Raw genomic sequence first — 24,738 nt, forward strand, 5'->3', positions numbered from 1 at the left:
CACTTTCACATATCCGCCCGCACGGTGCACTCAACCAGAACCGGCGTCACAGCCAAGCTCATTCATGCTTCATTCATTTCGATTACTTAAACCTGCTAAAATCAGCGAGCACCACAGAGAACAAAAACAAAAACAACACTAATCGTGTACAATTTGCATACATTTTTGCCAGTTTTGAGATACGAGTATGACGCCATGGCGACACATTGCGATAGGATAGCAAACACGGACAGGTACATAGGTATTTACACACACCTACACACATACATACATAAGTAATTGAGTGAGTATATTTTTTAGATAGGCAGGTATGTAAGCATTTAGCCTAGATTAGGCATGCGGACTTGACAAAACAAAGAGGAAAGAAAAAAATTGGTTGATTTGTGTGCACAATGCCAAATAGAAGAAGATTTCAATTGAAGCGGCCAGCCACAGCAGGCGGGGCGATCATCTGACTGGAAGACAGCAATTGAAGGTAGAATGCTAGACACAATCAGCCCACTAAACGGGAAGAAAGCGATTTTGCAATTAACGAGAGAAAGCCTTGCGAAAGTTTGCGACATATGGAATTAGTAATTAATTTATGAAAATACATACATTCATGCATATAAATGAAGAAGAATTTTCTCAAATAAACAATTACACATGAGTCTGACAAAGAGCATGCATTAAGGATAAATAAAAAATGATCTCCTGAGGAGAAAAGAAACCTCAGTTGATTTCGGAGTTTTAACAAAGGCCACACAACACTAGGCTTCTATCGTTGTGCTTTCTCGCTTTCTCGCTTTCTCACTGCGAAGAATCTCCAGCTTTCCTCCACTAAATCTACTGCGGCTCTTTTTACAACCTGAACGAAGGAGGTCAAATTGCAGTTAAAGATGAAAGTCGATGTTACATCAATACCGATTGCAAACAACCCCAAAATCTTGGGACTCATCGCCGTCAGTTTACTCTCCTTCTCGCCGCAAGCAACCGCAATTGCCACTAAAGTTCAAAAGTCTTCAAATCACTAGCCGAAACCACTTGGAGCATAGGAAAGAAATCTTGCTGTAGACATTTAAAGCAATTCGGTCGGTCGGTTTTAAATTGCGCTGCATTCGCAGCACTAGTGATTGGCAGTGAACAACACTTCAGACCTATCAGAATACTGCCATCAGGACCGCCACGGGATGCCACCTATTATCTCTCTAGCGACATCTTCACAACTAGGCCTCCCTACTCCCGATAAGGGGTTGCTATCGCACGATTCATCAACGCAGGCACTTATTAGAAGCTGGGTGCGTCAGGAGACATCTCTTCGACTCGACTACAGATGGGCGAGGAATGTTGTTCATCTACGGCTTTAAACTTTGAAACCCTAGGGCCATAATAATTTTTTCGGAATGTTCCAATGGACAAAACAATTTTAATTTTTCTGCACACCTAAGCAAACAGGCATCTAGTGGCAAGTAGTGCTACTATGTACTATACTACGTCATATCTATTTCAGCTATCCACAACAGGTGGCATATTTAGGAAATTTTTTATTGTTTTTTTTTTGTGAAACATTCAACCAACTACAGAGACAGAATTTCCCGTCGATTTTGCAGTCGAAACTTTAAGTACTTTGAACAATAATTTCGATAGTCGTTTCTCAGACTTTCATGCCATTGCGAATGAAATTAAGCCTTTTCAAAATCCTTTTGATTCTGACATTGAAACCCTGGCTCCGGAAATCCAAATGGAAATTATTGATTTACAGTGCAGTGATATGTTTAAGAACAAATATCAAAATTCATATTTGTTGGAATTTTGTAAGAGTCTTCTACTGGCACAGTTTGATAATTTGCATCGTGGATTGTTTTCTTTTTTTGGTACTACGTACTTTGAGAAAACGTTTTCCAAGATGAAATACACAAAGAATGTTTACAGATCTAAATTCACCGATCAGCATCTTAAATCACTTTTAATAATTGCTACAAGTAAAATTAATCCACAACTACAAACAAAGGTCAGTGTAAAATCACAACTACATAAATCTGATTAGTATATTTTTCTTTTATTACTGGGATAAATTTCAATTAATTATTTTTTAGTTATTAATATGCTTAGGTACTTCATATTTCTGTCGCAAAGTTTTACCGTGCAAGTAAATAAAATCGAGTAATTATTATTGTGTTTTCAGTCTCCTCCACAAAAATTATAACAGCAACAGTAACAACAGTAAAACATTAGCTGTCGTGGGCCATATTGATAACACTAGACTTAAGCTGTTGCGACCCGGATGGATGCCACTAGCTGGCCGGATTTAGCCCGCTGGCTGTTGTTGTTGTTGATCTAGTCTGATCTAGAGTCTCTTTTCACATTTCTTAGCTCGAAGAGCTTCAGCTGTCTCTGAGACCCGCGTAACTTTGGAACAATTACGTTCTGTATATTGGAGCAGAATAGATATTTGTAGCATTCACCAAAGACAAACTGCAAATTGTATAGAATTTTCTCTTTGTTGACTTCCATTGTTAACACGCTTTAACCCACAACTGAATGGCACAAACAAAAAAACAGCAAACGAATTTTTTTGTGTGTGATGTCACCTTGACAACGAGCATACACTTGATCAAATACTTGATTGATTGTAATTTTGCTTGATCAATTACGAGATATCGATCACTACAGCCATTTACCGAGAAAATAATAGATTTATTTTTCCTAAAACTAATATAATTCGCTATTTTTGAGTTCATTACAGGGTTTGATTGAAAAGTAATGAGCCTTCCCGCGCGGAGCCTCTGCCAAGCGATCAACCGAATCGGCTGGTGGGGGAGAAAGATCGTTGGGCCTTCCCCATCCACTAGAAACCGGTCCCAGTAAAGCTAAACAAAACGAGTACCGAAACCATTGGGCTACTCAAGGAGGCTTACGGGGACCAATCTCTGTCTAGAGCCCAGGTAAAACGGTGGCACAAGTCGTTCAAGGAAGGCCGGGAGGACGTCGAAGACGAACAGCGATCTGGAAGGTCAAAACCATGCTGATCATCTTTTTCGACTCTCGAGGCATCGTCCACAAGGAGTTTGTACCTCCAGGAAGCACTGTAAACGCGGCATTTTACAAAGAAGTTCTCCTTCGGCTGAAAAACCGCGTAGCGCGGGTTCGGCCCGACCTCGTCAACAATTGGATCCTTCATAACGACAATGCGCGGGCGCACACCGCACTGTTTCCTACAGTGGAAGGACTGCTACCAGCGGTGTATTGACGCTCAAGAGTCCTATTTTGAGGAATATTAGTTGTGTAAGCCAAAAGGTTTAATAAAACTGCTTAAAACAATAAGGCTCACTACTTTTCAATCAAACCCTGTATACTGTCAGTAAAATGTTTTTCAAAGATAAGTTTTGCAAATAAATACATTTTTCTCAAATTTGAAATAAATTGGAGGAATTAGGTTTTCATATTTGTTATTGCAATCTTAAAAATCCTTAAAATTTTAATAACCCTTGATGCAGATGGTTTTCCTACGAGAAACCTTTTCATGGCAGGTATGTATTCGGAGGCTTTTGCTATTTGAACACAACCTGTTCTATTATTTGGTGTTGTACGCCGACAGGGAGTTTCAAACCAGTCTCTAACGAATGGTAGCCAAACGCAAGCCCTTTCGCTACTGCGTCCGTATGCATAATTTCTAAAGCCTGGAAAGTCTGTAAAATCTTAATAACTTAAGTGACAATTTTGGTGTGGAGTTCTAGATTTGCACACTTCTATGCTTAATAATCTTCCGATTTTGCAACGACTGCAATGCTAGCAACGGTAGCATATCCGAGCTGCTATTAAGAGAATATTTCGATATTAGACGTTTTACCTATAAATCAGTTTTGTCTGAACAACTCCCCAAAAGCACATGGCAAACGGTGGGTTAGATAAGCTTCTTGTTTAACGATGTTCATCATAGAGAGATCTCACTGTATACAAATTTATTCATATTTACTTAATGATTAAAACTCAATTAGACTCTGTGATCTTTGGACTAGTACAATAAATATGTAAGTAAATGAATACCTAAGCTATCAATTTCGTCTTAATCAAATCTGTATTTATGTTTATATTCTCATTCATATTTGTGCAAGTGAATAAATTTGCTGATGAATTAGGAACATTTAGCTAGAAATTATATTCCTGCAAAGTCATAACGTTTTCTAATTTAATATACAGTAGATTTTGTTTTTATGCGGTACGTACGTTTCGCAAGAAACAACATAAAAAAAAACGGCATAAAGAAAACTACCAGTTCTATAGTAAAACTATAGATAAGTTTCAAAAGTGCTAAGAACCGCATGAATCTGAAATAATTAAATAAAATCGCATAAACAAAAAATTGTATGTTTGAAAATTATATCTTTATTTAAGAAACGTCAGAATCGAAAAATAAATTTACATCGTCAGAAATAGAATCAGACAATACCCGCATGTTGCGCATTCGTTTAGGATTTGGCGTAAAATCACTTCCGGCACTTGAGGAAATGTACACGTCTAATCTGGATGGTGATGCAGGCGGTTCCATACTTGTAAGGTTAGCATTTTTGATATAATGTGTCATGAGTTTTTGCTTAGCTGGTTTAGAATCTTGCTTATATGTACAATTCCCCATAGGTCGACATGCATTTTTTAATTAAAAAAAAAACCGCACTATTTCAAGACCGCATAAAAACAGAATCTACTGTATTTCCACATAATGTTCCTGTTCTGCTACAGACCACGTCGAAATTAAGCTGAAGTTTTATAAATATAAAAATTCGACAACCTTCTCGAATGGGGCGGAATTTTTTAGTGCACAAAATTTATGGTTGGAAATCAAACAACAAAAACAAAACTGAGGCAATTGTACTTATATTGTGCATATATGTACATATAAATATATGCATACATATGTATGTGAGCATTCGCGTTCTAAGCTTTTGAAACATTTCACATATCTATAAACACAAGCCAGTAAGTGCTAAATCATACAGTTAAAACTATATCCATCATAAGCTTTAGACTCATAAAAGTTCAAATATCGTTTTTACAGCCGTTGTTGTTTTTCTTTTCGTGAGCAAAGCAACATAGAGAAATGTTAGAGTGGATACAAGCAACCACCCTTATCAGCTGTGAAATGAGCACACATGAAATGGTTGGCTATGCTTTTGATACAGAAAAATATAGCCGCTATTTAAAAAAGCCTACATAAAAATGCGATATCAATCAATGATAATAATCAAACAGTTTAAAAACGAGGCCAACAAGGGGCAAGAAGGCCAAGAGACCAGAGAAATAAAAACGAATATCCAGCTTTTCTTAGAACGTCCACAGCTGCGTGGTTGGATGTATTAAATAATACATTAGCCAGTCGGAGCGGTGCGCCTTTTGTTGGAGGCCTTGAACTTTACATGTCAACAACGGTGAGGTGCACGCAAACTCGTTTGCTGGAGAAGTAGCTGGTATTTCGTATTTGTAAGTATTTTTAGCGGTGGCTAATTGGAAGTGAAACAAATCAATATTGGCTGTGGGGTGATTGCATGATTGTTTTTAAACGCTTATTGAATCGATATTGGAATTTTTTTAAAGAAAAAACAAATCTTTTTATTTAAAATTAGTATACGGAAGAAATGCTAAGCTCAAGCGGAAACGAGCAGGGTTTGCAAATATTGGCTAAAAAAGAAAATAATCATATTTGTTTATGTTAGCTTGAGTATGCACTGGAATGGAGAATTTTTTTTTGCCAATTGCAACATTTTAGTAACATCGAAGACCGGCGTGGTAATTCATATATTTCGCTCATTTTGTATGGCAAAAGAAAAAAATAAATAAATAAAAAAGAAAATTATTAAAAAAAAAAAATAAATGTAAATAACAAAATAAAATAAATAAAAAATAGTAATTAAACTAAAACTTAAATTAAAAAAGTATTAAATAAAATAAAAAAATTTAATTCAAAAGAAATTTAATTAAAAAATTCAAATAAATAAAAAGTTAAATGAAATACAACAATTAAATCAAATAAATAAAAAAAAATTAGTTAAAAAATAAGAGAAATAAATAAAAACAATTTAATTAAATAAAGTAAGATAAAATTAATTAATTTAAATTAAATAAATAAAAAAATGTATTTAAGTAAAAACATTAACGTAAAAATTAAATTAAATGAAAACATATAATTAAAAAAATAAAATAAAAAAAAAAAATAAAATAAAAAAAATAAATTAAATTAAAGAAAAAATTAAATTAAATAATAAAATTAAACTAAATAAAAACTTTAACTAAATAATAAATACGGCGGTCGCCGTAACCGAATGGGTTAGTGCGCGACCACCATTCGGAGTTCGGAGAGAGAACGTAGGTTCGAATCTCGGTGAAAGACCAAAATTAAGAAAAACATTTTTTACTAATAGCGGTCGCCCCTCGGCAGGCAATGGCAAACCTCCGAGTGTATATCCACTATGAAAAAGCTTCTCATAAAAAATATCTGCCGTTCGTCGACTTGAAACTGTAGGTCCCTCCATTTGTGGAACAACATCAAGACGCACACCACAAATAGGTGGAGGAGCTCGACCAAACACCCAAAAAAGGTGTACACTTCAATTATATACAAATAAAAAAAAATTTAAATAAAGTTTAATTTAAAAAAAAGGTAGGTAAATAAAAAAATACTAAATAAAAAAATTGTATTAAATAATAAAAATATAAATTAGATAACATTAAAAAAAGTAAATTAAATTAAAATTTTGAATAAAAATAAACAATTTATAATATACAGGGTTGGCCATATTAAACTGACCCATTTGCAACTATCAAATTATGTAGCGTCAGCTCTATTTCAAACGCTGCAGCCTTTATTATTATTTATTATTTAGACAGTGTACTCTTTTTTAAGCGGACACATACGAGACTGAAAAATTTGTCCGCTAATGAGAAAAGTGTAAAAAAGTTAATAATATTTTATGGACGTTAATCCTGTGTTATGGAAGGGTTGTGCATTTATTTCAGTCACAAGCATAGAAGTAAATTTAAAAGTTACACAAAACCCTTCAATCATAAAGATATTAACTTAAAGAATATTTAATCAAGTCATACAGCGTTGTGCCAAATAAAACCAAAAATATTGGCTATACATGCAAGTGTAAAAAAGTACCAAAAATAGCTTTTAAAGTTTTGAGGAATTTTAAATAAATCTTATATAAAAAAATTAATATTTGTTTGCTTGTACGTATTTTGAAGGCTGCCAAGCCAATCATCGGATTGCAATGAAACTTCGTCAACTTGTTGCTTTCAATTGTCGGAAGTACAGGCACAGTAAATTTAATTTACGTGGCAACTTCCATACAAACCAATTTTTTAATATTAAATATTTTCGAAATCATTCGTACCTGAATACTGAAAATTGGTACAAGGGCATAAAATATGAATACCTTAACAATGGGGAAAAGAGGGCGGCATTGGTAAAGGCGACGTGGCAGTCCCCATATAAACCCATTCCTTATTTTTGTATAGGTTCGAAACTATTTATGGTAGAGTAATTGGATTTAGCATAGGATGTAAAATATACAAATGCCTTAATAATTATGAAAAGTGGGCGGTATTGATAAAGAAGGCGTGGCATGCCCTGGTTGGTTGGTTGGTTAGAGTGGTGATTCAGCCAGAATCCAACTAGCGCTTCCGCACCATTTTGTTGCCACATCCTCGTTACCAAATTGTTTAACAGTTATTTGCAGCAGGACTATATCCAGTCTGTGCGGTTTAGGAACCTTATTAGGTTGTTGACGTCTAAGCCAGACAGTTGCTCGAGACTCTCGAACAGCGGTTTGCCCAGGGTTAACATTCTGTCCCTCCATAGGGCAGGGCATTCACAGAGGAAATGGAAGATTGTTTCTTTTTTCTCCGGTTGTTTACAACTGTGACAGTATGTGTTGTGAGGGATGCCCATTTTGGCGGCTTGTTCTCCGATAGACCAGAAGCCAGTTATGACTGCCGTAAGTCTACAGGTGTCCCGTCGTTTCATGTTTATTAATGTCGACGATTGCTTGAGGTTGTAGGTAGGCCATAACGTTCTGCTGATTTTGCATTTCGTCTGGTCTCTCCATCTACAATCTGCAATTCGAAGGTATTTTAGGGAAATTGCGTTCTTGACCGCACCTAGTGGAGTGAATACTGGTACTGCAAGAGCGCTATTCATGGCAGATCCCCCTCTTGCCAGTTCATCAGCTTTTTCGTTGCCTTCTATGTTCCGGTGTCCCGGCACCCAAATTAAGGTTACTCTATGGTTTTCACTCAAGTTGGTGAGGCTATTCCTACTTTGCTCCACCACTTTAGAGGTTGTTATAGTCGCGTCCAGCGCCTGGATTGCGGCTTGGCTATCCGAAAGAATAGCGATATTGCCCTTAAAAGAGAAATCTGCGATTAGTAACCTACAGGCTTCCCCAATTGCTAGTACTTCCGCTTGGAAGACGCTGCTGGTATTAGGGAGACGCACAGATTTTTCAATTCCAAGTCTATGAGAATATATACCAGCTCCAACACCACAATCCATTTTACTGCCATCTGTATAGACTGTGGTATCGAAACCAATTTTTAGATATTGCATGATTTCGAAACTATTCAATATCAATGTCTTGATGTTGCCGAAAAGTGATGGGAAATTGGTAAAGGGAGCACAACAAACAAAAAGTATATATCAATCTTGGAAGGAAAGACGTTCGGTTGATGGTCGGTATCATTACAGGACACAACCTATGGGGTCAGCATATGACCACCATTGGAATCATTGAGGACCCAATGTGCCTGTCGTGCATGGAGGAGGCGGATAGCACTGAGCACTTTCTCTGTGAGTGTCCTGCCTTTGCTAGACCACTGCTACGTGTTTTGGATTCCGATGTCGTGAGAATGAGTAATAATCGTTCTCTAAAACTGAAGGATATTTACAGATTTGCCAAAGAATTTGGAAAATTCTCACAGAACTAACTATCTTTATCTCTATCTCTGTCTCTGATACTTTATTCCTTCCCTCCTTGACTATCTACCCTGTTTCCAGAGCTTTAAATACAATGGGATTTTTAGATTGAGTGTTTTGGGAGCCACCAAATTTCAAGATTCAAATTTCAATTTCAAATTTCAATTTCAAATATAATCTAATCCAACAATATTTAGCTTCGACCTACACGCTAATATGACGGGCATTACAAATTCCATGAAATGTAATATTAAATTATCGTAATAAGAGGAAAAGAGACACAAATATATCTATCGGAGCTACCTGCAAGTACTGAAAGAATTTAAATCCATATAAGTCGGAAAAACAAAAAATAGCGTAAATATAGCAGTTGATTAAAATGCCATTAATAAATCACTAAATTTCAGCAAGCGTACTCATGTTTTAACTCGAAAAAAAATAACTTTTTCAATAAAATTAGTTTTTCTGCGGTAACGCCGCGCCTGGTAAAATATAATTTTTTTTTTATTATAAATAAATTCATATATTATTAATTTATTGGTAAGACCGATCAATACTTTTGCCCATCTAGATTGTGTAACTCGAAACACTGTGGAATGACGTTAATAGTAAAATTGTTACCTTTATTTCGGTTTAAATTTGTTCTTACGTGCTTTCCATTTCCCCCCTAATATACAACAAATACTATCAATGGCGACTGACTGCGACTAGACCCAATCAGTCCGGTGGAAGTAGTAGCACAACTCGTCTGAATGTTGCGTCGTTGTTCCGGTCAAACAAACGACTAATGCTGCGGCTATTTGGCGGGAACGAACGTACATACTTTCACGCCTAGCTTAACTTACATACATTCATACATGCATACATATGTACTAACATATAAACACAAGTGAGGTATCTGTATCTCGCCACACTTAATACTCCTGTGAACGGTTATGGTCAGTGCATTTACGTGTGTATGTAGATTTTCCCCCTCTCAGTACGTCCGTAACGGGTATCTCAAAATGACCTTCCACTTTGATTCACTTTCGCGCTGAACAATGTTTAAATGTTAAATTTAAGTATATTTTGGGAATCGGGCTAAAAAGAGGTTAAAATTATCAAAAACAAAATAGTCTGCACTCAAGAATGATAGATTACAAGATTGCGACAACCGTCAACGTAGTTCTGGCTGTAACACAATAATAAATAAACAAAAAAGGCAACATCCTTGTAGGGGAAGTTCGCTCGAGATTCGCTCGCATTATATTCTTCTTCTTCAATGAGAACAGGACAGCGGTTCGTGGATATCGCCATCTCTATATTAATGGTGAAAAGAATTCAGAAGGTGTGGCCCATATCAGACCGTTAACCGGCTTTCAGCGAATTTGAAAGAATCAACTGATTGGTTGACGTAACCCGGGTCATGACATCGGTTTATTTACGAAAAAATGGAGATTGTGTTGGTTATATACGAAAAAAGCAACACAGTCTACGTTCATGTTGCTTCGTTGCTGTTTGAACAACGACAACCGGACAATATTTTTTTCACCATAGCTGGTAAACTATCATCCTTGCTCTGTATTCAATCCACCGTGAGTTGTACTATTAGAAATGTCATGCTTAAAACTACTCATCTTTGAATGTCATAAGACGCTTTGGACGACTAAATTACTTCAGTGAAAGGTTTCTAATTTATTTTCCACGTAAAATTTCGGATCGCCCTTTTGAGACACCCTTTACATACTATGTCCGGTAATTTACAAACGTTCTCAAGTGTGAATTTTTATTGTTTTTTTAATAAAAAACGATCAGCGTGAGTCAGCGTAGAATCGTGGCTGGCAGTAAAATGTGAATTGCGTATAGGAATTAGTCAACAGGTTTGTTAAGAGGAAACAACAACAAAAACAAAGACAGAAAAAATTTAACAGCATTAGTATGACGGTAATTAATTTGGTTAGCAGATGTGTGGAGCTGAAAAAAATGCACGCTGGCTAAAAACTAGGGTACTGGTGGCTTTTCGTATAATACGACATTTTTTATCATAAATTTTAGCTTCCAAAAATTTTACAGTTACTCACACTTAAAATGGAATAGAGCTGCCGGTTAAGAGCGACAAAATTTTGCTAATTTCAATTTTATTCTATTCAAAATAATGATTTGGCACAACTTTACAAACTGGTATTTAGCCTAGAGTGGAAGCTCGGTTTTGAGGAAAGATTTGAGAGGAGGTTTATTACGTTTTTATATTATTATGACTAATATATTTATTGAGCGATGAGGCTCCTAAAAATGTTTGCATAGGTGAGCAAGATAACTGGAAGGGGCGCTACTGATCGACTGCCTTCGAGACTGATTAAAGCCAGTGATGATCAGCCAAATTACTATCTTCATATGAGTTTAAGTCATACGGACTTCTAACCAGAGCTAAGAGATGTGGCTCTTAGCATACACGAAGTAAGTTATAAATTCACTAGGGCATAAGATTTATAAGTATTAGGGAAAGAGCCATGATTGGCTAAAGTTTAGTAATCGAAATCTGAGTCCATTAGAAATGCCATGTTTATTTATTTATTATTATAGAGCAATAAAATGAATGGAGAGGACCACTTTATCTACTCTTCGTTGACTTCGAGCGTGCATTTGACACTGTTTCTCGGAACGCTACATGGAGTTCGTTGCAAGGCTGCGCGGTTCCTTACAAAATCATCGTCATTATCAAAGCTTTTTATAGTAATGCAATGCTAAGTCTGCGCTTCAACAGAAAAATCAGCGGAAAGTTAACCATAAACAAAGGCGTTCTCACACAACAGAATGACCTAGATTATGCTGACTCACACATTAGCCAAAACTTCGCCAACTAGAAAGGAATGCACGCGCTTAAAGTAAACATCACAAAAACTAAGCTTATGAGATGCAGGAACTCGGTTTTCATGTCCAAGCATATGCGACGATGTCTGTGCGCTAGCATCGGATAAATCCCTAAGGAGGCTTTGCACGAAAGTGCAGAGGATTCTGGACAAAATCGATGACTGGTGCATGAGACAAGGTCTTTCCGTTAATCCGAACAAAACAACTATAGTCTTGTTTACGAGAAAACGGAAATTGGATGGACTCAGTCTTCCAACACTGAAAGGTGTCTTTCTTGGTCTTGGTCTTTCCGATGAAGTTAAATATCTAGGAGTAATATTGGATACGAAGCTGACTTGGGAGGCACACGTTTAACTGAAGGTGAATCGCGCATTAAGGATTTTTCAGCAATGCCGCAGAGCCTTTGGTAAAAGCTGGGGTCTGAAACCTGCTGTGGTCCGATGGATATACACAGCACTAATCAGACCAATCATCACTTACGCCTCTGTGGTCTGGTGGCAACGGAGCATGGTTAAGTCCACAATCCGGGAACTATACAGGCGGCAAAGAGGTGTATGTTTATGCATCACGGGTGCTATGAGTACAACCTCTGGTGATGCCCTAAATGCTATGCTTGATTTGCTCCCCCTGGATCTTAAGATACAACAGGAAGCAATAAAAGCAATGTGTAGACTCCATAAATATGGTTTCTGGCACGAAGATGGAACTTCGAGACACAAAGAAATCTTTAAGTTGCTTTCTGAGCAGTATCCACTGTTTTTGGTACCTTAAGACGACCTGATAGCCACAGTTTCATTTGGAAGGAAATTCGATGTCAGATTTCCATGCATGCTGGGAGGTTTAACGGATATTTTCTTTACCGATGTGTAAAAGAATGAAATAGGGTCTGGAGTCGGATGGTACTTAAACGATAGTAATAAATATCACTATGCTATGGGGGAAATGGCAACTGTTTTCCAAACCCAAGTTTTTGCCATCCTGAAAGTAGCCGAATGGATAATCGAGAGGAGATGGAACGGGAAACAGATTGGGGTTTTCAGTGACAGTCAGGCTGCACTGAAGGCCCTGGAGAACGCGAAGCAAACCTCGAAGATTGTTCAAGAATGTAAGAAGATGCTTAATTCTGTCGCAAGACAAAACAGGCTTGTACTTATATGGGTTCCAGGACACTTCGGTGTTGCCGAAATTGCCGATGAATTGGCCAACCGTGGATCAGCGGTTCCCCCTTAAGGGCCAGAGCCAATAATCGGAATCAGTTTCGCAGGAATCATGAATTGGATTATGTAGGCAATCTACATAAAGAGCGATGGTCCTGTCTAGAACGCTGCAGAACTGCAAAGTATTTTGTGACAAGTCCGAACAGAAAACTATTAATCTTTCTACTAAAACTTGGAAGGAAAGACGTTCGGTTGATTGTCGGTATTATTACAGGACACAAACCATGGGGTCAGCATAAGACCACCATTGGAATCATTGCGGACCCAATGTGCCTGTCGTGCTTGGAGGAGGCGAATAGCACTGAGGATTTTCTCTGTGAGTGTCCTGCCTTTGCTAGAGCACGGCTACGAGTTTTGGGTTCCGATGTCGTGAGAATGAGTAATAATCGTTCTCTAAAACTGGAGGATATTTACAAATTTGCCAAAGAATCTGGAAAATTCTCACAAGACTAACTATCTCTCTCTCTGTCTCTATTCTTTCCTATCTCTTATGAGAGTACAAACAACAAACATATCTTCTCTTGGAATCTCCCAATGGAAACGCCATCATTATTGAAGATGTGGATGAGTTCCGCTGAGCTGGTTTAAAAGAGCATGGAAAGAGATGGCTTTCTTCGCATGCAGTAAAAATACTATTCTAAATTGAAAGAAGCTTTAACTGCAACAATATTCCAAATGTTATTAAAATGGAGAAATGAGTGTAACTTTGACATGATGTAATTTTATACATCGCGAGTTATAGAACGAAGAAAAGTTCAATTATCGAGCCTTTGTAAACAAAGGTGAAAAGTTAGGTTAGGTTAATTTAAAAAAGAAATAATTAAGTAGTGGAAAGAAAAGAGTTGTGAGCGAACAAAATTCCAGAACTCAGTGGACCGGCAATATGTGCAACCTGCGGTATTCTCTCAACCATGGGATTTCATTATGGATGATAGACAAGAGGCGAATCTATTAAAGGTAGTATTGGTAAACCAACCGATTCGTTTTTTTTGTTTTTGTTTCGTCGTGTCCATCCGTATGCCAGCATAAAATGAAATGACGAAAAACCATTCCATTTGCACTATGGTCTTATGCTTTAAGCTCCAACTTCATACCGGCTGTGCAACATAGTTCGTACTTTCTCTTGTCGAGATGTTCCAATGTACAAAACGTTGTTGTTGGTCTAGTGTCATAACTTTTAATTAATGCACCTTTATTATACATAGATTACCAGATTTGGCCATCCGAAGCAAAATTGTTAGAGTAACTTCGGCTGCCACGTCACCGGGTATTCGGCAGCAGAATTCTGCCCTCTCCTTTCACACGTACTCACACACTTGTCTAATCAGATTCTGTTTTTTTTTTCGTTTTCCACGAACACAATCTCGGGTTTTTCGCGAACAAACCGCTGTCATGACCCAAGTTACGTCAACCAATCAGTTGATTCCTTCAAAATTGCTGAGAGCCGGCTCTCTCTGTGCGACCAAACCCTTGAATTCTGTACATCGTGAAGTTTGACTAAGATGTTTCGCTAAATAAGACGTATGCCCCCACTATAGCAGCTTCTACGTTACCGAAAGGACTCGGAATGGTATACGGCCACTGTCATTCCAGCAACAGGTAAATGTAATATTATTACAACAACAAAGACAACTAAGAATATTAGCATTCGTGTGTTTACAAATGCTGTAATCAGTTCTCGGTAAATACCATTTCAGGTCTGCGGAAAGAAATTTTGAAGCGTGTTTTTGGAGCTCGTCATACCGGCGATGCGATTCTAATAGGAATAGTTTTATGCACCTTAATTATATTTCTTCGTAAATGGTAATGTGTTCAATTACTCCTACGTCATGCGGTTATACATACCGGAATGATTCCGGTTTCGCCTAGTCGACCAACACTGACTCTTCAGCGATCTATTCTCACACCCTTTTTGTGTGTTTGGCCAAGCTCCTCCTCCGATTTGTGTCTTGCTTCTTTATGTTGTTCCACAATTCGAGGGACCCACAGTTTTAAGTCGACTATGAACGGCAGATATTTTTTTGTGAGGCGCTTTTTCATGACAGAAATACACTCGCAGGTTTGCCATTGCCTTCTCTTTAAATTGGGCCTCCTCTTTGATGCCAATATTTGTTATTTTTTATTATCACATTTCGAGTTTTAGTAACTGTATGTACTGGATTCGGTTGCGTCAGGGTTTAGTCACGCTGCTGCCGACCTACTTGCCACCCGTCTGCAACTCCAGAGCAAACATTCTAAGTATGAGTACTTAGCAACCACATAAATGTGAATTCTTACGCAGTTTATCAACGCTGATATAGTGGCTTGCATATCAGCTTGAAAATGAAAAATGTTGCTGCGATAAAAAAGACAAACAAAGTGTCATTGTGCGCATTCACCCTTCGAAGCTGTCACATAGTAAAAAAAAATTAGGCACTCATTGCATATTACACATTTTAGGAACATGCTAAGGCTCAGGCAAAATTTTTAAGTTATATATACAGAAAATTATTATAAGTTTTCGTATTTTCAGTTTATACACTCACGGCCGGTTTAACAATAAAGCAAGAAATTACGTTTACATTGCCTTTGTCGACATTTCGACTTCAATTCGTACGGTAGCTGAGCAATAAATTCAAGCTTAGATAAAATAAAAATTAGACAAGACTTCCATTTCCTCCAACAAGGGCATCGCTTAATACAAATTGAAAATGGAAAGCATATTTTGTGATATATAGTATGTATGTGTGGTCTAGTTCCGACCAAAAATGGACTAGTTTTGCGCCAAACTTCATACCCTCACATTTTTGGCCGGATTTCTGCAGCAAACACAGGCAAGGCGTCAGTCATCTCAGACCCACCCAAAATACCGGTGTCTGTCGAAAGCATTGCAATAAAATTTAGACACATACACACAAATGCGCGCATGAGTCGTGGAGAACACAACTCTTTCGGGGCTAAAATTATATAATTAGAAAGAACGAGTTATAAATGAAAAATGATTGTTCGCCATTTCAGTGTTTCCCCTCCCCTCCCCTCGCACCTTTGAACAGGGCAACAAGTGCGCTTATCAGCTTCAGCGCGAAAACGATAACGGGCTAACTTAACGAAGTGTATTACATAATAAAATTGAATAAATACCAAGTAGAATAGCAGTAGCATTAATTCTTTGGGATTTCTCATCTGCATATAGCCTATTTGCTTATTAATTAGTAACAGCAGCAGCCGCCATATCTGGCTTATCTGAGCAGGGGATTTGGCGCCTTCAAGCGGAAACAGTAAATTCAAAAATAGAAAAAGTTGAGAAAAGCAAACAGCGAAACACAAAGTAATGATAGCGCTTTAAAAGAAGTGCTGAAGCAAACACAAAATGATTAGCTCATTTAAGCACACACAAACACACATACATGTACACATACATAAGCACGTAGAAATGTTTTTTGATTCCTTCAAATCTGGTTTAACATTTTTTTCATGGATTTCACTACGTTTTTAACACTTTTTAATACTAAATTTAATTGTTTTTTACTTAATATTAAAGCTTGTTTATTTATGCCACTATCTATTCAGAAATTTTAGAACAGTGTCAAGCAAAATGTTCCAAGTCTTATCAAGGCCAAATACGAGCATCCACACGCTTTTGCCGAATAACTAGAAAGTGTGTAAAACTGAGCTGATGCTACTGCTTCATTTTCTATTTCAACAAATTTTGTGCTTTTCGAAAGTACATATATTCATGCATACATGTATACAGTTGCGAGCACGAAAATAGCAGTACCAAAAAATATTAGATAAAAAAAGAAAAAAGTTTTATCTCTGATGTGATTATTATTATTATTATTTTGAAATATTATTCTTTTTTTAATGGTAATAGTAATGGTTGTACGGGTTAGGTTAAGGCCTTTATGCACTGCGACCAGATTGATCTATTGTGCGCCCCTAAGCGCTTCATTTCAATTATTTAGCATTGCGAGGAATCAAACCAGCTCCTTAGGAGGGAACATTTGTAAGTCTTCATCCTCTAGTAGGTACGAGCCCAGAATTCTGTGCCTCCTGTGACCTAATGCTTCACAGCTGGTGATTAAGTGTTCCATGGACTCATCATCATAAGAGAAGTCTGCATAACTAGTTATAGATAGTCTACAGAAATGTTTCTTGCAGGGAAAGCGGCCTGAAAGGGCTCCACAGAGTAATCTGAGACCCGTTTTGTCTAGGGTTCGAGCAGATTTTTCTTTGTTGGTATTAAAGTTCAGGAACTTATTGGAGTGATTAATTCGTTTGTTCCAGTATTCCTTGGTTTTTAATTGGGTCCATATTTTGGATTCCTGTTTGAGGTTGTTTTTGTGAAACCCGAAAACTGGTGTTGATCCAATAAATGGCGCTTTCACCCCTTTTTCGGCATAAAAGTGCAACTTCTCGTTACACTTCCGTCGTGGGAAACCTGATCGCGAGTCGCCAGTTTGTTGAGTGTGTTGTTACACTCGATAAGCACTTTGAATTGAACGTAAACCTTTTAAAAAATATGAGAACTGATTGACTGTCCGAAAGTATTTTAGTGTTTACTTTTTCGCACGCTCTTTTGAATACAGTTTCCACTGTTCCCATTATGGCGAAAAGCTCCGCATGGAAAATTGTGGTATCTGTGCTTATTCTATTATTTCAGTGAACACATTTCCAAATCAATTCTATAACGAAAAACAAAACTGTTTATAACAGATGATACGAACTCGGGGTTAACATTGAAATAGCAGTGGCCATATACATAAGTAACGCATTCTCACGAAGTTTATAGAAAAATTAAAGGAAAACTGCCGCGGCCAAGTTTGCAGATACAAAGTTGTAACTAATATTTAGTTAATTGCCAAATTTGTATATTATGCCAGCACAACGGCGGGGCATTAAGCACATTAAGTCCCTCCACAAATTTTCTATAGGATTGAGGCGGCTTACTAAGCTGGCCATTTCATAACCCCAATTTTATTTGCGCAAGACCAATGCTTGGCCTTCCGACTCGTGTGATAAGGATCTTTATCTCGCTGGTAGACCCATTTTACTTGTTTAGTGGTTTTTAGAGTGTATTGTTGCTGATTTTCGGTGCCAGGTGGATTGTCGTGAAGCCGTGTCCCCATACACAACTATTTAGACTCGTCAGTCCAGAAAATATTACGACACATGCCAGCTGGCATTTTTTCTTGCAAATTCCAAACGTTTTGCACTATGTTTCGATGTCCAGCTTTTTTCGTGGGCTTCGAGCTGCTTATCCAGCTTCCCGCCTTATTCTACGTACACTCGTGTCAAACACATTTAAGTTCAGCTCTTTTTTAAATTGTATGGCTCACTTTAAGGGATTCTCTTTGGAGCACCTTACAATTCTGCAATCATCTTGCAGGAAAATTTTTCGTTTTCATCCTCTTTTTCTGAATTTTCCAAAAAAATTTCGCACAAAATCATAATTTTTCTCAGCATGCAATAATATTTTGTATTTTTGTGCATGATTTTCCCTGCTGTCAATTTCAGAATCTGCTTTCGTTGTTCTGTGGTGCGGTGTTTCGCTCGATTCACTAGTCAAAACATAAGAAATATCTGGATGGCACTCACCAAAATTGAAAAACAGTGCGTGTAGCGTAGTACACATAACAGAAGTGAAACTTTCAAGGCAGACAAAGAAAAAGGGAGAGACCCGAGAGAGAATGAGAGAGAAAGAGAGAGAAAGAGAGAGAATATATATCTAAATAAAGTCACAACATTTGCAGAGAATAGAAATAGACAAAATTAAAAAAACGGAGAAGGGTCGACCGGTGTAGGTAAACGCCGCCACAAACCGTGGTAACAATGCGCCACCCGCATAAACGCAGCGATTGCAGGACCGCAGCAACGGCACAAATTACCGCAAGGCAACAGCAAGAAATCCGACGCCGGAATGGATAGCACTTTATAGTACGCACCAACACCAGCCGGTAATAAGAGCCAAGAAGTAGGCACCAGAAAAAAAAAACGCCAAAAAAATTGGGACCAAAATAACGCCCCAAACAGTAGGCACCAAGGAAGTATAACGCCAAAAAGTAGGGACCTACAAGTTTGCATCAACAATCAAGCGCCAAAAAGTAGGCAGTGTTATTTCTCACTAAAAATTAGCAACCACACAACGAAAAACTCAGGGAAAATAGCCTAAATTGTATCTAAGATATATATAAGGTATAGCTCTCTCTCTCCTTTTCCTCTACGTTGCATCTTTTTTCTCTCTCGCGGAACGAAAATGCCCAAAACGCTGCATAGCCTTGAAGTTTTATTCTCCATTCTCGGTCGTTTATCGACGCCTAAGAAGTTTCACTTCAAAAAAATAAATAATAAAAAATGTACTTTCGTGTAAATCTGTTCCAAATTCTATTAATATTTATTCAGATAAACTCTACACACCTGAAATCTCTTAAACCTTCGTTGATATTTAGCATTGAAATTTTCTTTTGTATGATTTATATGATGAAAATAAATGACTTCAAAATAATTTATTAAAGGTACTGCTATTTTCATTTTCAGAAGTATAAATTCGCATACATAGTACATGCACATGCGCGTGAGGTATTTAGTGCGAATAGTCTAATGGCAGTTCGCGCAAAAGCAAACATCATAATTTTTCATATAATGAAGCCGGGCGTAGAGACCGGCTTAGAAATAAGTGAAGAGCTCGTCATATGATCTTGTCCGCTTTTTGTTTTTTTTTTTTGTTTTTCTAACTCCACTTTATTTACTCTTTCTAAGTCATGATTCGTTGAGTTTTGAACTGTATTAGGGCTGTGCGTTTATTATTATTATTAGAGCAAATTCAGTAATCTATTGTTCGGTAAATTAATTGTGCCAATAACCAAGATTTTGTTTGCTCAAATTGGTCGAAATCGTATACAGAAGGTTCCAAGTCCAAGCTACTCTTTTAGCAGTTTTTGACAACTGTCACTCTTGTTGTTGCTTGGATAATGCATTTATGCATCAATATATTCAGAATTATTAGCCAAAAATATGTACTTGTGCTAATTTATAATAAATTATAATTTTTTTTCATAAATTTAAATTTAATTGTGCGCATCATTTGCTTCCGATTAATCATAATTGTGAATTAATTAATTATGATTCATTAAAATATTGAACAGTCGCACAGCCCTAATTTTCTTACTCATTCAGCACCAAGTACATTTTTTACTACACTGTCAATTTTTTATTAACACCTTTGAATGTGTGTGGGCATACGTTGATGGTTGTCGTGGCCGGCTACCGCCTAGTTTGCCATTTTTCAATTTCATCCATGTCAGTTCTTTACTTTGCCGGTACTCGGTTGATAGCAGAGCAAATGAAACTTGTTTTGTCGACATAGTAAATCACGATGAGTAACCAGCAATGAGTTTGGCCGATTGTTATTTTAGCTGCTAAATGCTTTTTTACAGATTTTTTTATTTGTTTTTACTCTTAACTGGGTCATCTTTTCTAGATGTGCAAGTTTGTTGGAGTTTTCTTGATGATTGCTCAAGTATTATAAAGAAATCGCGGCTTTTTGGATTACAGTAAGTTGCAAAGTCACGTGTCTTTTCTGGCACAAGTAGAGGAACTGTAATTACTGAAAAGTTCTCTAAAAAATTAGGTAAGTAACGCTGCAGAGACCAGACCTGCAATCGAATCGCGGTCATGTCATAGGAAGTCGTATCGGTAAAATTAATATGCTGAGTGATGACGCGGCATGCGGGATTTCAACAGGTATACATTTAGCAGGCATTTAAGTCGACAAAAAGTGAATCCTATAAAAGCTTTTCACAAAGCAATTCGTTCACATATTATTTATTGATAGAAAATATTGTAACTAATTATGAGGCCTATCGCATTTCCTATTCATATGTACGCAGAAAAATACTCCTCATTTACTACTTTAAATTGAAAGTATTTAAATAAGTATTTTTGTAGTGTCATTTACCTTTGAGTTCTGATTAGTAACAAGTGAGTTGAATCGCATACATCAGCATATAAAAAATATATAAAAATTCAAAATATTAAATTGGGTTCAAAATAATAAAGAATACAATGCACATGAGACACTTTTTTATGCTTATAAAAAGCGCTTTGAAGACAATGAACACAGGTAGTTAAATTTCACAAGCAAAAGCAACAACATGCATGCGCCACAAACCGACAAGCAATGACACTACACAAAAAATTCCGAAACTGAAACGCCGGCACTTACCTTTCACCACCGGTTCTGAAACTAGCGTCATTTCTTCTTGTGGTATCATCTCCATTAATCGCGCAATATCCTTGGCCAGCATATTGTCCACAATATCCAGCAGATGCGGTTTTAACGAATGGAATTTGCTGAAGTCTTGATGTTGTAGCACTTCCTGCATTTTCTTGATGTCCGGGAAATCTCCCGGTGAAATGGAGTGCTCCCGCTGTATGCGATCATAGATCTGTCCCAGATTTTTGATCAGTTCCTTCTTTTTACTGTCCTTGCCGAACACCGATGGCATATCTTTGCGCAATTCAGAAATAATAAATGCATGCACTTTCGCAAGGCGCGCCCGTTTAATCAAATCATTGAGTTTGCGTAGCGCTGCATTTCGTGGCAGTGATTGCAAATCGCGGAAGAGATCCTGCTCCTCGTCCTCGAAGAGGCGACGATTGGCATCGAAACGAAGTGGCTGATCCCAGAATGAACCGATGTAAACACGCGCCACTTCGGGTGTTTGCAGCACTTTGCCCAAAGACCACATCAAAGCGCCATATACGCGCATGAGCTGTTGGTGATCAATCATATCAGCCTTGTTAAGAATGATGCGTATTTTATCGTCGTGCCCCTTGAGCGCTTCGATGGAGCGTCGGAACTCGTCGGAGATGTCAAGTTTGTGTGCATCAAAAAGGAGAATAATACGATCTACACGCTCCGCAAACCATTCTAGTACGCCAGTGAAATCGTAGCCGCGATCGATACGTTGCTTTTCACCAGATAAAATACCGGGTGTGTCCACAATGGAGATTGCCTGCAAGACGGGTGAGTTAAGTGTAGAGCACTGGAAACGATTTAAAAAGGCGTTGCCGTATTTGCTCAACGGACGGAATTGCTTTTTGGGATCGACGACCAGCGCATTGCCGGGTATGACACCTTCTTTTTCGTCATGCATTACAGCAATGAAGCGATCTGTTGTTGGCTCAGGTCCAATGCGTATGCCGGGAAAGTCACGCTCCAGTAGGTATCGTATAAACGTTGTCTTGCCGGTAGAGTACTGACCCACTAGCAGGATCATTGGCTTTGCATCGAAATCGGGATCTTCAAGTTTAGGTGAATGGAAATCATGGAATTGGTAATGCTCCTCCAATGGCAACAACTTGCTGCGATAGATTTTCTTGAGCTCCCCCACCACATTCTCCACAACCTCTTGATTGTTTTTTTCACGTTTCAAAAAACTGAACATTTTGTTACTATTTTACACAACTACAGCGAGAACAACTTTTACGTTAGCGGCAAATTCACACGGCTAGGACTTCACTTCACAGAAAGGGCTGTAATAATGTATAAAAAAAGAAAACAAAATCACTTTAATTTGGTACTACTTCGATTTTTAATCGTTTTCAGTTTGCGTTTTTTATTTTATTTATGTTACACTACCGCGACCCCACAACACTCTGATATGAATCACGCATACGCATAAAAATTTATTTTTGGAAAAATTCCGTCACAATTTTCCTTTCCACTTGCACCACTGCCACTTGTACTCGTATGCACTGGGATTTGGCCGCGTTATTTAGTAGTCGTAGGTATTCCGCCCCAAACTTTTACAACCAAAACCACCAATTCACACACCGCCCCTTGCACTCGTTCCAATTAGACAAACACTACTGATTTAACTGTAGCTTCACTGATCAATACTGAGACGTACACCCAATTTAAGTTTACAATAATTTGTAGAATTTTTTAATGCAAATCGAATAATTACGTTTAGTTTTTCTGTCTTTCTCCGTCCACGAATCTGCACAAACTTGACTCAGCCCACAAGACGTATGGAAATCGGTGCAAAATATGAATAAGCTAAACGTCATCGAATTCTTGACATTCGCAAATGACGTTTCTGATTGGAAGCTTTTGACAATAGAGCCAGAGCTGCCAAGATTCAAAATACCGGGGCGATGCCACCTGAAGAAACGGACTAGTGAATAACACGTTGCAGAGAATATAGAAGGGGGCGCCTTTTAACAACCGCTACTGTTTATGTGCAAATGTATGTGTGTCCGCTTTATTCTATATTCTTGCATTGCGCATTAGCCGCTTAAGCGATTTTAGCTGTATTTGGATTTCCTTCCACCTTCGCTTATTTGTTCTCCTTGTTTTATTTGCTTGTTATCTATACTCCCGTTACGGAAAGGCACAATTTTGTATTCTATCATTCTTTGAATAATAAACAAAAACAAAAAAAAAAAGTATTTAAATGCAATATAATCTTTATTGCACCAATTTATTAACCTAAAAGAATAAAATAATAAAAACATTTACTTATTTTAAAATAATTGGTTATTTTATAAATATTTCGATCAAAAACCAGTCGCAGTTCTGAATTACTTTCCCATTTTTTTTTGTAAGCAATGTTTTAATTCGAATAAGCAAACAGTTTTGGGAATATACATATTTCAATATATAAAGGGTGTTTGTTTTAGAGGTTAGGTTTTCAAGTTGGCACTACTTTTTTCGTAGATGGTCTTTTTGACAGCTGTCACTTGATTATGCTCAGTTTGGTTTGCCATTTTATAATGAATAGACTTACACCTGAACAACGTTTGCAAATCGTACAAATTTATTACGAAAATAATGGTTCGGTTCGCGCGACGCATCACAAGAAAATTTTGTTCAGCGATGAAGCTCACTTTTGGTTGAATGGGTATGTCAATAGGCAAAATTGTCGCATTTGGAGTGAACATAATCCACAAGCCATTGCTGAGACGCCGTTACATCCTCAAAAAGTCACTGTTTGGTGTGCTCTATGGGCAGAGGGAATCATTGGTCCATATTTCTTTAAAAATGAAGCCGGCCATAATGTTACAGTCAATGGAGAGCGCTACAGAGCCATGATTAATGACTTTTTCGTGCCTGAATTGGACGATGTTGATGTGGACGACCTTTGGTTCGAACAAGACGGCGCTACATGCCATACAGCCAACGCAACAATCGATTTATTGAAGGAAACTTTTGGTGAGCGCAATATCTCGCGCCGTGGACCTGTGGCGTGGCCTCCAAGATCGTGCGATATAACACCGCTGGACTATTTCTTGTGGGGCTATGTGAAGTCGCTTGTCTACGCAGATAAGCCCGAGACGATTGACGTCTTGGAAGAGAATATTCGGCGCGTTATTGCTGACATACGGCCCCAATTGCTGCAAAAAGTGGTCGAAAATTGGACCTCTCGGTTGGAATTTATTCGAGCCAGCCGCGGCGGCCACTTGCCCGAAATCATTTTTAAAACATAATGGCAAACCCTTATCTTTATAATAAAGCTAAATTCTTGGCCATAACATTAAATTATATACGTTTTATTTCATCTTGAAAACCTAACCTCTAAAAAAAACACCCTATATTTATATTATTTGTATAAATTTTATATAACCCGCTGAAATAATTGAAGAAATTCCCCTTCTTTTTGTTTGTTTATTCATGGGCACTTATGACACGGCGAAATCGGAAGGCGTAATCTTGTATCCTATCCAAAGCGAATTCAG

The 24,738-nt window shown here is 37.6% G+C and overlaps 1 protein-coding gene across 2 annotated transcripts in view; it reads right to left on the reverse strand.

Annotated features, from left to right (window-relative positions):
• LOC129242690 (EH domain-containing protein 1) overlaps positions 1 to 23,072 on the reverse strand; it is a 35,669-nt gene extending 12,597 nt beyond the window's left edge. The window contains exons 1-2 of one of the 2 annotated variants that reach the window (XM_054879488.1): positions 22,968 to 23,072; positions 21,221 to 22,533 (exon numbers count right to left, since the gene is read on the reverse strand). In XM_054879488.1, the coding sequence (XP_054735463.1) occupies positions 21,221 to 22,445 (1,225 nt within the window). In that variant the 5' untranslated portion in view covers positions 22,446 to 22,533; positions 22,968 to 23,072. Of the gene's footprint in view, positions 1 to 21,220; positions 22,534 to 22,910 lie in introns of both variants that reach the window. The other variant, XM_054879496.1, reaches the window with a different exon arrangement.
• Positions 23,073 to 24,738: the final 1,666 nt, after the last annotated feature.

The sequence above is a fragment of the Anastrepha obliqua genome, chromosome 1 (assembly GCF_027943255.1).
Source record: "Anastrepha obliqua isolate idAnaObli1 chromosome 1, idAnaObli1_1.0, whole genome shotgun sequence".
Lineage (NCBI taxonomy): Eukaryota > Metazoa > Arthropoda > Insecta > Diptera > Tephritidae > Anastrepha > Anastrepha obliqua.